The sequence below is a fragment of the Melospiza melodia genome, chromosome 10 (assembly GCF_035770615.1).
Source record: "Melospiza melodia melodia isolate bMelMel2 chromosome 10, bMelMel2.pri, whole genome shotgun sequence".
Lineage (NCBI taxonomy): Eukaryota > Metazoa > Chordata > Aves > Passeriformes > Passerellidae > Melospiza > Melospiza melodia.
The window spans coordinates 25,034,612-25,049,663 of NC_086203.1; the positions used below are offsets into that span (position 1 = coordinate 25,034,612).

Genomic DNA, 15,052 nt, shown 5'->3' on the forward strand with positions numbered 1-15,052 from the left:
ACCTGATGGTGGCAGAGCACAAGGTGACAGCAGTCCTGCCATCTCCACATGTCTGTCTGTCACTCCATGCCCAACAAGAAGATCTAACAATCCACATTGTTGCCTACTCACTAATGAATTGAAGTACATAACTATTCCCTTTGGCTGGAAATTCCCAGAGAAAGGGTAACTGGCCCATCCTTTTTCCTTCCTCAGAGAAAATACCAGTTTGATTTTCAGAGGTGGGCATTACATACATCGTGTCAATGCCTTGTACAAATCCTAATGCAGCATCTTCTGCCACAGAACAGGAGGAACAAGGAGCTCTTCAGCACACTTAGGAAAGCTCAAAAATATTCTTTTCTTTAAAACTGTGAAGTCATCAGCAAGGGCTGAAATTTTAGAATGAATGAGATTCCATTTACACTAAACAACTGCTCAGATGAATCTTCTTCTTCTTTCTTCTGCATCTCTTTAGCTCAAACTTTCACCTGAAAAATGCCCTGAAAATTTTGGGAACTATCAGTAGCAAGAAACAACCATTCAGTCACAGCCGGCATTTCTGAAAAATAAGTCACTCTATTCTCACTGTTGGGCAGTGGATTTTCCAGCAAAGTGGAACAGTGGGCAGAGCAGGCTTTTATCCCCCTCCAACTCCACATTTCCCCAGGGAATTCCTATAGATTTCTCAGCATCCACCCAAGCAATGTCATGGTGCAGTTGAACTGTGTTATACCAACCCAACTTGTGTCCCCAGTGCCCTGCAGATTTGTACACTTCTGAGGGGAGGACAGCATTACACAGCTGCTTAGGCCACAGCGTGGGCTGGTTTGTTTGCATGCTTGCTTCCTATAAAACGAAGAAAAAACCCCGAAGAAAACACCAGCCTGGAGATTAAAAGTCCCAAAGTTTTAGAATGGTCAACTCCAAGAAATGTGGTGGGTGTAAAAACCACAAATCAAGCTTTACATTCATGCACAGCATCTATGTTTGTTCTGAACAATGCTCAATGGTGAGAGTGGAGAGCCCCGTGAGCGCTGCCTCCCACTGCGGACATGCCTCCCATTCCTGGGGACAGCGAGCTCCCCTTCCCACAGACACCCCAAAAAGCCTCTGTCTGCTCTTCACAGCACTGGGCAGGATTTTGCTTCCTCTTTGCAAAGCCCTTTCCAGCAGGATGGAGGTGGGCTCTGCTCCAGGAGCAGCAGTGTGAGAGCAGGTACCAGAGCAGGGCACTGGGTACAGAACTGCCTTTTGCACTGCTGTAATTGCTGAGAGCTGAGGAGCCACTGCCTCACTCCAGGTCCAGCTGAGGACTGGGTTTGGCTCATTAGTCTTAGCCCAGATCACACAGTGTTCACAAGGGGTGAAACAATAATTCATTCTTGTTAATCTACAATAAATCAGGAGAGGACAGAAAATGTTAGCTATGTAGCTAATATGTGCATTTGCCATTCATTAAAAACCATCACTGAAATGTGACTCAAAAGTAACTAAATTAGAGATTTTTCAACCAACTCTTCTCCAAAATTTGAATAACATGGATTTAATATTTTTAAAAATCTTTTGGCAAATGTACAAAATGAAATGAACATAAAAAACCCCTCCAAATCTGTTTATCATGAACATCCTCATCTTTGTGAGATCTCTGTAGCAGCTGAAGGTATTACAGAGACATAATGCACAGAGTGCTTTAGGGTGAGAAAGTGCTTTTGAATAGGTTATAATTCATTTAAAACACACAAAATGAGTTTTAATGCATGCAGTCAAAGCATTAAACACTCTTTTAAAAGAAAAGCTTTATAAATATTGGGTTATTCAATAGATATAAGACCTCACTTATTCAGTGAGTAGAAATAAAAATTACTATATAAAACTACTTTTACTGTGTCATTTGCTACTTTGGAAGTTAATCTAGATGCTATTACATCTTGCAGAGATGACAATTCTGTATTAGGACTTAAAATCAAGTCTTCAGTCCTTCCAGAAATATTGCACAACTCACTTGCACCATGATATTTGGGAAAACTGAAAGCATGACCACCTTCACGACTTCCTCAGAGAGGCTGCATGGCAAGCCCACATAAATCTTTCAACTGAGATTCAAGCACTGGGAAGGAGCTACTGAATTGCTGGCAATGTGAGCTAATATGAACTAATATGAACTTCATGCATAATTTTGCTCTGTCCGGAATTGCCGCTTGGGGTGAACTTGTAGTAACAGGCTCGTCAGAGACCTGCCAGGGGAGTCTCTCTGGCAGGCTGAGAGCTGCAGCTGGAGCTGCCTCTCCTTCAGTTTGCTCTGAGTTCAGGACATGCTTTTGCAGCTCTGCTATAATCTTTTAGCTGGAGAGGAGGCAGAGAGGAGCCCAACTGACCTGGAGCAGACGTATCTCAGGATAATCCCAGTGCAAAGTCAGGCTTTGGGTGAAACTGCAAAAGTGAAGAGTTTATTGAGGCTCACACTGGATCTAAGGCCATCTCGTCTGAGCTGAGGAAGCCGTGGGCCCAGGAGAGATGAAAGCATGCAGTTAGCTTGTTTTAATGACTGCTGGGGTGCCTGTAGCCAGAAAGGCATCCCAGCCCCTGGATGAGCAGACCCCCCACCCCCGTGGAGCCACAAACACGGAGCTCAGTTGCCACCAGACACAAGATCAGTCCATCCTTCCATCACTGCCTGCTTGACCCCTGGCACAGCAGCGAGGCAAGTCTCACATGGAGAAATAACACCTTGAACCTTTAAAAAATCAAAGAAAATCCCAAGAGGGCAAGCTTCATCAGCTGCACCTCTGAGTCCAACAAAGCACATCACTGTCCTCGTGAACTTTGTCTCAGCAAAGACAATACTTGGGCTTGACTTGTTTTCTGCTCTCCCAAGTAAAGAAATTGTTGTTCCCTTAAGAAAGCACTTCCCCGTTTGCAGTCAGGAAGATTTCCCTGATATTTTGCCAAGAGTTGTATAACAAATGGCTGATGAAACAAATAACAAGAACAGACCAGAGAGAAGAGAGGAAATATCTGAAAAGAGGAAAAGGACAAATGAGTCTTCAGAGAATATGAGCTATAGAGGATGGGCTGAGTTTATGTCTGGTAGATTTTGCTTCATTTCCAGTAATTCATGCTCTGTACGTTTCTAGAAACAGACAGATGAAGCATTTACAAAACCCACACCGCTGGATCCAAGAGAAGTTGTGAGAAAAAGAAAAGTTTTCTAAGTTTTGACAGTCAAAATAGATTTGTCACTAGGCCAATACACAGAATTTTCCCCTTCTAACTTGGGCTGAAAAAAGCAAATAGGATAATTTCTTTTGTCTGATTTCTCTGCCCAGTGGATTCACTCCACCACTGCTATCCCCACACTGGATGGTCCATGGAGCTCAGCCAGCACCTTTTGTCACAGTCCTTATTTTCTTTCAGGAGTTGAGTAGTGGTTAGTGCATGGACAGAACCATCCAAACCTCCAAAGGCACTCAGCAGATACTCTGAATATTTTGGTCAGGTGGGTCTGAACTAGGTGCCATCACTGCTGTCAGGCACTGGCACAGGGACATGCACTGCTGGCACACACCACTCAGTCCAGTCTTGACACTTTGGAGGAGCTCAGAAGCAGAAAATCTAGGAGTAAGGGGAAAAAACACAAATAAGAGACAAAAAGAAAATGAGAAAATAAAAAAAACCCCTATGCTGTGTAAAATTTGCATATGAATAATATTAAAATAATGCTTATTTATAGGCACATGATGAACAAGCAGTGCTGGTTATTAATCATTCTAGGGCCACTTTGCACATCTGTGTTTTCTATTAACACCAAGTAGCAGCCTCTGGAGCACATGTTGTGTGTGCATCTGCCCTGTGACTGTGAACACCAAAACTGTTACACAGATATTGGGGAATAGCTCCCTAGATAAGCTGTGCATGTTTTCACAAGCAAAACATGCAGCCACAGCAGTGTGCACACAGAAAACACTCGATTTGTAAGAGCTCAAGGCAGGTCAGCACTACAGAGACCAAGCTCTGAACTGGCAACACCAATCCACCAGGACCTGCCACTGCCAAAAGACAGTGTAAGAACCTTTCAATATGAGCCACATCTTAATTTTTGTTTGGGCTGGTTTCGCCAGCCTTCCTCAAGGCCCTTGTCTGTGAATCCAGAATATAACTTGGACAAGAACATGCTTATTCTGACCATTCAATGCAATTTTTTAGGGAAATTTAGGTGTAACTGAGCCCCATAAGCTATCATCACCTCCTTCTGAAGAGTCACCTAGCAAGCTAAAAATTGTATGAGTAGCACAGTTATATTCCTAATAAAGTTTTCATGTGTTTAATTTTTGCAATATTGGTACAAAGGAAACTCTCACACATACAAAGTTTCAGGTGACAAACGCCAGTTCATTACCAGCAGTTAGGTTTTAAAGCACAACCTGGTTGCAAAAACTTGAACTATCACCATTCTTATAAGAAGAAATTAAAGCTTATTAAACCAATTCACTATTGTCTCAGTAATTCTCTGTTTCTGCTCAGTGATATTTTTTCCAGTATCCTCAGCAATTTTATGGGTGGGGTTCACATCAAGGACATGTACTGCTAGCTGGAAAATTGCATTTGATCTCTGCTTTTCCTTATCTCTTTTCAGGCTTTCTTTTCTCTTAAGTTTAAAGACACTTTCATTAAAGAAATTATTTCCTTTCTTTGGGAGGCTGAATCAGAAGGCACTAAAATCAGTGAGCCTTTCCATTAATTTAGGAAAGCTTTACATTAGACTTTCAATTAGAAACAGTTAAATGTAGAAGTATAAAGAAACCAAAGATAAAGGAGAGGGGACCAGGAGGTGGAAATGTTTTATGAACATCTACAAACCTCTAAGGTTTCATTTGGCTTTATGTTAAATTTGGGTCAAAGGTTTGGGGCAGCTTTTGTTCTCCTCAGCCCCCGTTTGCTCTGATCTTCTGTTCCAGAGTGGGATCTTGACAGGTGCACTGTGAAAAGGGAAAAAATCAGTTTGAAAAGCTGGACTCAAGACCTGCTAGAGGCAGAATGATGAGACAACTGCTTTGCAGTTTGTTTCATGTCAGAGGGAACACAATTGGCTGAGATGAAGTAGTGCAGCATTGGACTGAAAGCTGCAGATATTTTAAGGAAATGTGACAAGAGGGACAGATCAGAATTAACTCTCCTGCTTGGCCTCTCCTGCAATCACCTCAGTGGTGACAAACCCTTGAGTTTTGGGGCTGTGCCAGGCCCTGAGGCAGCAGCATTGACTGTGTCTGCCTCTTGTAAAACTATTCACTCGAGGACAGCGTTTTGTTGACCAGTGGCAAAACACCAAATCTCCCACAGGGAGATGGATCACTCATCCTCCAAAGGTCACAGGACACCAGGGTGGCAAAACCATTGTCCCCACGAGTCTTTGCCTGCCATTGACAAGAGAGGAGTGAAGAACAAGAAGATTTTGGCACTAATGACGCAGATATACAAATAAGGCAACTCCATAAGGAGAGACAGTATCTTCAGTAGTAGTTTTTATAATTTCTAGATTATATTGTGGGAGAATCCAAGCAGCTTCCTGACATGTCTTCTAGCTAGCTTCAAAGGGAAGTAAAAGTTGAAAACAATTACTAAATTTTACTGAATTATGTTAATCAACAGGATAAATTTAGAGGAGGGGGGCAAGGGGCAGCTGATATATGGGAAGAAAAGAAGGATGCTAGGAGCAGAAGTGATAAAATTACCAACCCTGGGGGACAGCAGGAAAAGTAGGCAGCTTTTAGCCCCAGAGCACTAAATGCTCTGTCACAACACAATTCCTTCTGCTGCATCCCCAGCTCCTGCTTCTGCCTGAGTCCCCTCCATCCCCAGCTCAGCCACATCAGCATGAAGGTTTGCCAGGCCCCTCTGAGCCAGACCAGCAAGACCTGGGTTAACACACAAACCTCCTGCACTGCTTGGGTGCAGCATCACTGCGCGGGGCTGGCGCTTCACACGTGTTTTGGCTCAGATTCATCCTATTCAGTTTAGGCATTTAACCACAGACTAAGTCTCTAATTCCCTTAAAATCCTTCTCCAGCAAGCAGAGAGAGGTGAGCACTCCCAGAGGCAATCCCTGCTGCTGGAGGGATCATTCTCTCTCTTGTCAGAGAGCACAGGGTCCAAGGGCACCCAGCCCAGCCCAGGACAGACCCTGGCTGCCACCACTCCTTCCCTTCTGCTCACTGGTGCAGGGACCACGGCGTGGCCACAGAAGAATAAGGGACAAAAATAGGTTTGTGACCTACTTCTTGGCAGCAGGCAGCATTGAGAGTGGCTGCTGGAGCCAAGGGGGAATAGATCTCAACCAGACAAATCACATGGATGCGTTGGTGAGCTGGGAATGACATTGCCTCTCCATGCTGGCTTTCCCAGCTTTCCTGTTGAAGCCTTTTCTCTCTGTTTTTCACCATTCTTGACACACAGACCTGGACAGTTCCCCCTCCCCCCCCCCTTAATTTCTGTTGATATGACATTTTCTTCTGTGTTTATGTGAAACAATATTATTTTCCATGGTTTTGAAATCAGCTCAGGACACAGTTGTTGTCTCGCAACATTTTGGAAACTGCATTTAGGAAACAATTTTCAGCCATGAATATTTGAAGATTATTATACTTAAATCAGTTTCAAATATGAGATTCTTTTTCTTCTTGAGGGAATTGTGCTGTAACGCTTAAATCCTTCATATTAATTTTTTCCCTTTCTGATTGAAATTCAGACATACTGTGGATTTATATTATTACTTTTCATCAATAGCAAGTGCTTTCCATGCTAGCAGGCTCTCAGTGGTGTCTGCTCTGAACAACAGAAAATACCTATTCCTTGGAGGAGTTTTCTCTAGATATTTTTTTCATTTCTCGTCTATGTTTTTAATTATCAGTATTCTCTAGAGTTTCATCTTCTGCAGAAACCTCCAATGTTTTTAGGACATCTTTTCAGACGCCCTAATTGTTTCCTTGTGGAGACTGAACTGGATCCATGGGATGCTCAGCCTTAAATACCTGACACCTCTTACCCTTGTTTTCTCCCATGGGCTGGATTAAATCACATGTGCTGAAGACCTGCTCTAACAGAGGGACTGGATACTGTATGCTGCACACATCCAAGCAGTTCCATTGTAATCAATTAGTAAACTGAAATAATTTCAAAGAAAACATTTCATTTGTCCCATGTAAATAATATTTTCATTACTCATTTCAACTGGCTAAACAGCTAAACCAAAGTTTTTTACTGTAATAAAAAGAGAATGGTCTTAAGGCAAACACCACAAATAGAAAAAGTTGCTGGAAATTTCCTTTGTGGGAAGGGATGCAACAGAACTGGAGTTTTATCCTTGGGTCACCAATACTTAGGGTCAGCCAGGGGACTATCTTTGAAAAAATTAAAACTCTCCTGAGAAAAATAACACATTATTCCTTCTGTCTGACTCCAAAGAAGAAAAAAAACCTGTAATTTTACCCACCACATCTCACCTGATCCCTGTTCATGCCTGGGAAGGTGCATTTCTTTCAGAGTGAGCTTGTTGCTGTCACATCCTCCCACCAGCTGAGCCCTGGGAGGTTTCTCTCTGTTGTGCTGCCAGGATGCTCCTCAGCCCCTTCTGGAGACACACAGGACAGGTCTCGGCACACTCAGCAAGATTATTTCAGTTCCATTTGCACAAACACTCCTTTTCCATTGCAGGAAATCAGGGAATGGGGACTCAGCCCTCCCTTTGGCTGAGGATCACAATTATTGAGCATCCTGTAGACACTGCTGTTTAGGGTACACTCAAAATATCCCAGTGCATCCTAAAAACAGTTCCTGAACTGCTTAGCTTTAAAAAACATTATGTTGTCACTGCTGCTGATGCCATTTGGGCTCAGATTTATGGAAAAAAAAATATAAATAAGCACACACCTGTACATAAACTCACACCTCAGAGGTTTGGGAGAATTAGATGTAAATGGCTGTTGGTGGAACTCAAACACTGTGTGCTGGTGCTGGAATTCAGAGCCAGCTTTTTGGGATTAGGTGTCCCTGACTAACCTCAGCTGTTAGAAATTATTGTGGAGCTTGGCCCTGGCAGGTGAGGGGTCACTGTGAGGAGGAGAACAAAAGCTTTTCTTCTCTCTTCTGCCCCTGCCTCTCCCATCTGCAGTATTGGGCAAATGTGGTTTTAATTCAGAAATACAAATGTCATCTTCAAAGTCACTCTGAGAAGGAAGGGTGGGGGAAAGGGAGAGCAAAAAAAAAAAAAAAAAAAAACCAAACAAAAAACCAACAAACCCAACCAAACAATTGGATTGCAATGTGTCAAGATTTTTTAAACTGTGAAATTGAACTGGAAAGTCTTAACAGCTGACTGATGAGGCAGTGGGGGAGGAAGAGAGACTGGGAGTGCTGGAGTTAGGCTGCAGTGCTCTTGAAATGCAATGAACTTCCTTGCTGTTCCAAACAGCATCTAATATTTTGCTTTCCTCAAGGCCAGCCTTTTTCTGATGTAAATAATCCTGTGATCCCATGTCACCAGGAGCCTAGGGAAAACAGCTCCACCTTATGTGCTGTTCTTGGAGCCAGGCAAAACTGTCACCAAAAGCTGTTTGGGAGCATTAAGTAGCAAGGAAACATTTTTTCCCTCACCTTGTGCTTTGGGAAATCTCCAAGCTGGGAGGTGTTTTTGTTTCAGGTTGTGACAGCAATGGCTGCACACGTGCTGCAGCTCTGACAGCAGATGTGAATAATGGAAAAGGGTTCTGAGCACGAGAAGTCACTCTGAGCAGTGGCTGTACTTTCCTGATGTGTGTGACATTGACATAATACACGCCAGGGCTCTCTGGATCAGACAGTTTGCCTGTTCCATGTGCTGGTTTTATGAAGAGCAATCAAGCTGTAACCATGCAGGCGGTGTGTGTGGTGAGTGGTTCCATGCTGGCCATGGGTGGGAAGCACAGAGCTGAGGTCAGGGCAGCAAAAACAAGGTTTTGCCATCAGAGGAGAGGACTCCTGCTCCCTGGCAGGGCTCATGGTCAGGGCTCTGGATGGTTCTACATCATCATGTTCTACATCATCATGGTTCTACATGTGATTGTATTACACACACAGCACCTGGAAGCAGCTTTTGGGATGCACAGAAGCTCGACCAGATACATCTCACAGGAGCTGACATGTGAGCTGGATATGCTCCTCAACAGTGTAAGAAATTACAGCAGTGAGGCTGGAGAGCAGGGTCACAGCTCAGCAGACACCCAGTCCAAGCCCCTCTTCCTCAGTCTGTGAGGCAGTGGCCCATCAATCAGATACACGTTTCACAGAGCTGCATTAGGAAATCAGCAGCACTGAAAATCCTGTTTCCCCCTCCCACATCGCCATCCTTCAGAAGGCAAAGTCTGTTTCTACAGGGACTGAAAGCAGGATTAATCCCCCTCTGATTTCCTCCTCTAACTCCTTCTCCCTGACACCCCATTCCAGCTTTCATCCTATCTGGGCTATTTAGTCTAGAGCAGGGAAGACGGAGAGGAGACATGATAACAGTCTTCAATTATATAAATGGCTTATGCAAAGAGGAAGGCAATAAATTGTTATCCACATCCTCAGGGAAAGCACAAGAAAAGTAATGGGTTTAAATGCAGCCAGGGAGACCTGAGTTCAGAGCTAGAATAACTTCCCTGCTGCAGGGGTCACTGGGCACTGGAGGGGATTGCCTGGGCAGGCTGGGGGATCTCCATGGCTGACAGGGTTACAAAAACACTGCAGACAAATGGGTCAGGAGTGGTTTCTGTGGGGGTGGATGAGGTGACCTGTTCAGGTCCTTTCTAGCCCTGTTTTTGTCTATACCATGGTGGTAACTATTCCAGCCTCACCCCTCGGCAGACAAGCACAACAAAACTCCACTCCTGTGTGTTTTGGTACAAGTTGGCAATCTTGTGGCAGCAACACAATTGGATCAAGGATCTGATGAAGTCAGCACACAACAGGCATAACCATAAGGTCCTGTGGCACCCAATTATTCTGCCTAATCCTAAATAGTTTAATTTTCTCTTGAACAGCCAGCAAGAGAAACTCAAACTCTTAAGAGCTCATCAGCTCTGCAGAGGACAAGGTTCACACTCACAAACACACACTGATTCCAAAGCAGCGGCACCTCAGCAGCCTCCCCACAAGTAAGACAAAGAAAGTTACTTTGCCCTGTGCAAGATTGCCAGATATCTTGGGGTGTGCTCGTGTTGGCAGCTGGTAGGTACAGTCTCATCTTGCACTGCCCCTGCAAAAAGGAGCATCCCAGAGATGCTCTGCTCTGAAATGCACTTCTCACCAAATTGCACTGAAAATGGGATGGATCCTGTGTTTACATAAGCATACCCTTAAGTGCATTGCTGGACTGGGGCCTTACCCAGCTATATTCCAGGCTCCTGGAGGTCAGTAGGGATTGATTAGCTTCTCTGCATGACCTGGGCACTGAAAGCCTACATGTGTCACAATGAGGATATTTCCCAGCATATAATTTTTCTCACTGAGTTTTAGATATCCTAGGCAGAAAAGATGGCCAATAACAACAAAGTCAGAAGGCAGTCTCTCCTTCTAAAAGAGAGGTGTGAGTGAACCCTAACAGATGTAATTTGTACCATTACTGCTGATGAAGCTAGCAAGGAGACATGATCAATAGCTGCTTGAGAAGATACAGCTGCAGATATCCAAATGGACATGAACAAGGAAGAGAGGTGTAAAAGGCAAGAGCTGAATATTTAAACCAGATGAAAGTTGTAAGGTAGGTTATTGACCTTGAAAGAACCAGATAAGTAAAAAAAAATAGAGAAGGGCAACAGTGATTTATGTACTTGCCCTGCACAAATATTAGAATGGCTTACTCAAGAGTGTAGTAAATTATGAATGAAGTAAAGCTCTATTAGATTAATGACGGCGGAGTTTATACAGAAAGGCTGGCATCTTTGGAAAGTGGGTAAGAGAAATTAATTTCATTTTAACTCCTTTGTTTCCAGGCTTGAACACTCCTTTTTCTGCCATGCAGTTACCTGCCTTACACTTTGTAATTATATATCTGTTTCCAGATCATTTGTGACAACAGTAGAACTCAATGTATGGAAAGAAACAAGACACCAGGAAGGGGCTCCCATGGAGACATAGAAGATAAGTGCTAAAAGCTTTATCAAAGATGATAAAAGCTAAAAGCAGCTCAACAAGGAGCTGTTTCTAACACTGTGGAAAGAGGTGGGAGTTTTGGAATTGACCAAGAGGCTCCCAGACCTTTATCATGATTACTGTGGTGATGTCCAGAATCCCCAGTCCTGCGTCATTCATGCTGATGTCCCTAAAAAAGACAGAAGATGACAACCACCTCCCACAGGCCTCAAATCAAGCAAAGTAGGGTGGAGTTTGGTACAGCAACAAGGGGCCACAGCATGAACTGATTCACAGGTGATTGCACAGAAAGTTGGGCCAGGACCTCCACATTCCATTTCCTGCCCAAATGCCTAATCTAGACTAAAGGTAAGAACTTTTCTGTCTGCAAGAATAAACTTCTTAATCCGGCTTAAAGGGTTCTGTTTAGGAAAAAAAGGCTCAACACCCTCCCAAAAAACCTAACACACAAAAAAACCCCCAAACCCTTTCCCCCAAAAAAACCAAACTGAAAACCCCATAACAACGACAATAAAAAAAAAAGAAGGAAAAAAATCCACCTAAAAAGTTTTTCATGTATGTAGTTTGGTTTGCAAAATATGTGTGTTAATCCTAAACTGTGGAAGGTACAAACTGATCATCACAGCACTCCTAATTGAACATGGAAATGTATCTGTAATCATATGAAGTCCCAGCAGGGACTCTAACAATATCTTGGACCATTGCCATCAACAAAAGAACTAATTCCGCAGAGAAAATGTTCAGGGCACGGTTTGCACCAGTTACTCAGGGCACGGTCAGCTGCATTACTGGGGCACAGCAGCCTGCTGGTCACTGAGCTCTGTGGCTGCCTTTGGCTGCAGGAGTGGGTGCTGTGCTCTCCTCCATCCCTGAGACTGCCCTTGATAAGATCTGTGCCCGAATTCTTGCTCCATCCTCAAGGTCAGGCCTAAGGGGCTGGCACTGTGCTGCTCATTATTCACCACTTGCCATGTACAGGTGACCTGAAAACCTGACCCACAGCCCAGTGAGCCCCATGTGGATTTCTCTGTGCTCCAAATCGAGCCTCGAGAGAACAATTAGAATGAATGAGCTCAAATAAAATTTAAATTTCGGGAGTGTTTTTATGATCAGTTTTGTGTGCTGCCCTTTGCTCCCTGCAAAACCCCTGGCTCAGGTGCAATGCAGCTGAAGAAAGTTCTGAGCAGGAGAGGACTGCATGTTAATAGATATACACAAAAGAGCTGCTTACAGGAGAAAAAACAAAGATGGCTGAGAAATAAAAATTATTCAACAGCATCACCACCCACAGAGAATGAATTTCACAGGAAGGATAGTGCAGGTATAGCTACTATGGAAACAGGAATCTTCAACTCCTTTACATTATTATGTTTTCCCTTCATTGTAAGGTTTGTAGGAAAAGTAGAATATGCTAATAAACCTCTGACTTGTCTCCCTTGAAGTTTTGTGTGAGCAAAGTAACACATTCCATTTGAACTTCATAATTCATACGTAATTATTGTTAGTTATGTTCTCTTCAACTCTCAATGGGCAGCTAATGAATTTAAGAAAATACATAGCCTCCTTGAATTGCCTACTGCAGTTTCTCACCAGCATTAGCTTGAACTTAGTTGGCAGCTTTACTCTAAAAAACAATCATTAAAACTTATCTCAGTGCAGGTGTAATCTGGACAAAGAGGCTTACCCCATGATCTCCTGCTTCTGTGTTGCTCAACATCTCATCCTGTGCCATTCAAGGCTGCAGTATCTGAAGGCTGGGGTGCTTGGGTTCCTCCACCTGCAAGAACCAAGGGATAAATATGTATTTATTGGCCCACAACAGCTGCCATCCTGTGATGAGATAATTAGGCACATGCAGGGAGGGAATTCCCATGGGATTTGGGGTAGACAAGTTGAATTAGGCTGGAAGGGTGAAGGCTGGGATGGGGTCTGCTGCTCCTGCACAGCAGTGGCACTGGGCACAAACTCTCCTTTGCCCCGAGAAGATGCCAGAAGGAGGCACAAGGAGAAGGAGAACTGCTCCCTTCACTCTGTCCTGCTTCCGCTGCACCTTCACCAGCAGTGGGAAGCAGTGGCTGCCCAGCTTCACCCTCACACCTGCAAACCTTTCCATGGCCTCATTTCCTCCCTCCTCCACATCCTCCCACAGAAAGAGGTTTATTTGTTAAACAGAAAGACTGGCTTCTTTTGGTGAAGTATTTTAAGATGGTCTGCGTCTGTGTATGAAAATGGGGACTTATTTTCCTAAAAAAAAATCTACATTTTCTAAAGGTTACAGGAAACTATTTTTAAAGGAAATTCATAAGTATTTTTGAAATTTTTTTTGCACTTACAGCCTCTTCCTTGCAGAGAAGTCTCATCCACATTTCTTCATGAGACATTCAACATGTGCATTCATTTTCTGTTTCAAATAAGAAAAAGATCCAAACCCCATAGATGTTAATAGAAAATAAAGCTTTTTGTCCTGATACTGCAAAAACCTTTCACAACAGTGAAATGCAGAGTTAAAACACACTAATGTGGAAAAAAAAAAAGTCACTTGAATCCATCACAGTGAAATACTCTATCAATACCACCTTAAAACAACACATTAAAATCACCAAAATACCACCTGCCTGTGAAAGGCTTGATTCTTATGAAATTGTTCCTTGAGAAAATGGTCCCATATAACTTTTAAACTCTACTTAATCAGCACAAAACTAATCAAAGAAGACGACTCTCATTTCCTTTTCTAAATGAAAAATGTCCACTTCATGAGGGAAAGGTCAGCTGTTAGGCAGAGTGCTGGTGCACTTTAGAGAACCTAAAATCTGCACCTGGACTTCTTCACATCCTGAATATTTCCCTCCTTCAGTTTGGCTGAGAATTGCTGTTTAAAACTACTTTTTTCTTCCTGGTCCCTTCATTATTCTGACAGTTGTGTCTTTCCTAGAATTTACTCTTCCTGTAACATTTTCTGGATAGAACACAATAAATTCTGTTTTATGTCCTAATTCCAGCTACACAGCTATAGAAGTGTTAAATAGCTACTGTGACACGTGTAATAAATAGCCATATAACCACATTCTAAGCAACCTCAAATTCAGCCCAATAAATATTGCAATAAATTTGTGTTTGCCAGTAATCTGTATGAATATCAGTAATAAGATAGACCAGAAATGCTAACCATACTAAAGAGCTTTGATTTTGGAAAAGGGCCATGTGCAATATTTTATTCTTCTCAGAGAGGAAAAAAATCAAAACAAAACAAAACAAAAAAATCCAAAAATTTTTTAGCAAATAATATAGTGCTGGGAAAGGAAGAGATTTTTCAACAACTTGCAATTTATTTAGATGACAAAAAATGAGATATATGAAGTAGGGCATGTTTTGCTGAACGTCAATGGCAGTTGCACAACACTTGCATGCATTAAAAAGCAGTAACTTTCCAGTTATTAATTAACTCCTATTGCCAATATCATTACCAGCAGCTGAAAACATCCACTGAACAAGACACACAACTCTTTTTCTTCCAGGCTGCAATCCTGTTCTGACTGCCAAAAGTTTTGAAAAATATTCCAAGTATTTGGCAGACTACTCAGTAGCCTCATCAATATCCCCTTCATCAGCGTTTCTTCACCTACCACCCACATTTTGCCATCCTCTGGATGACAGAAGCCTGGAGCATCTCAGCTGGGAGAGGCTGGTGTGGCCCTGGCAGGAAGGGAGGGCTGTCCCCACCTCCCATGCCCTACCTAGAGCATGGACACCCTGTTCACCAGACCAGGGACTGGGCTCCTCATCTCTGCTCTGCCTCCTGAAAAATCCTTCTGCATTTCTACTGCTCAGACTTGGACATCTTTAAGGTTCCTTCCTGGCTTTGCTTTCTCATTAACCCAAAAACCATTCACTGGTGTGAGCAGTGATG

At 43.1% G+C, this 15,052-nt stretch overlaps 1 protein-coding gene across 1 annotated transcript in view; it reads right to left on the reverse strand.

Moving 5' to 3' along the window:
* LOC134422367 (uncharacterized) overlaps positions 1-15,052 on the reverse strand; it is a 41,923-nt gene that overhangs the window by 15,670 nt on the left and 11,201 nt on the right. Inside the window, exons 2-3 of the mRNA XM_063164341.1 lie at positions 3,368-3,461; positions 2,358-2,412 (exon numbers count right to left, since the gene is read on the reverse strand). Coding sequence (XP_063020411.1) covers positions 2,358-2,412; positions 3,368-3,461 — 149 coding nt within the window. The remainder of the gene's footprint in view (positions 1-2,357; positions 2,413-3,367; positions 3,462-15,052) is intronic.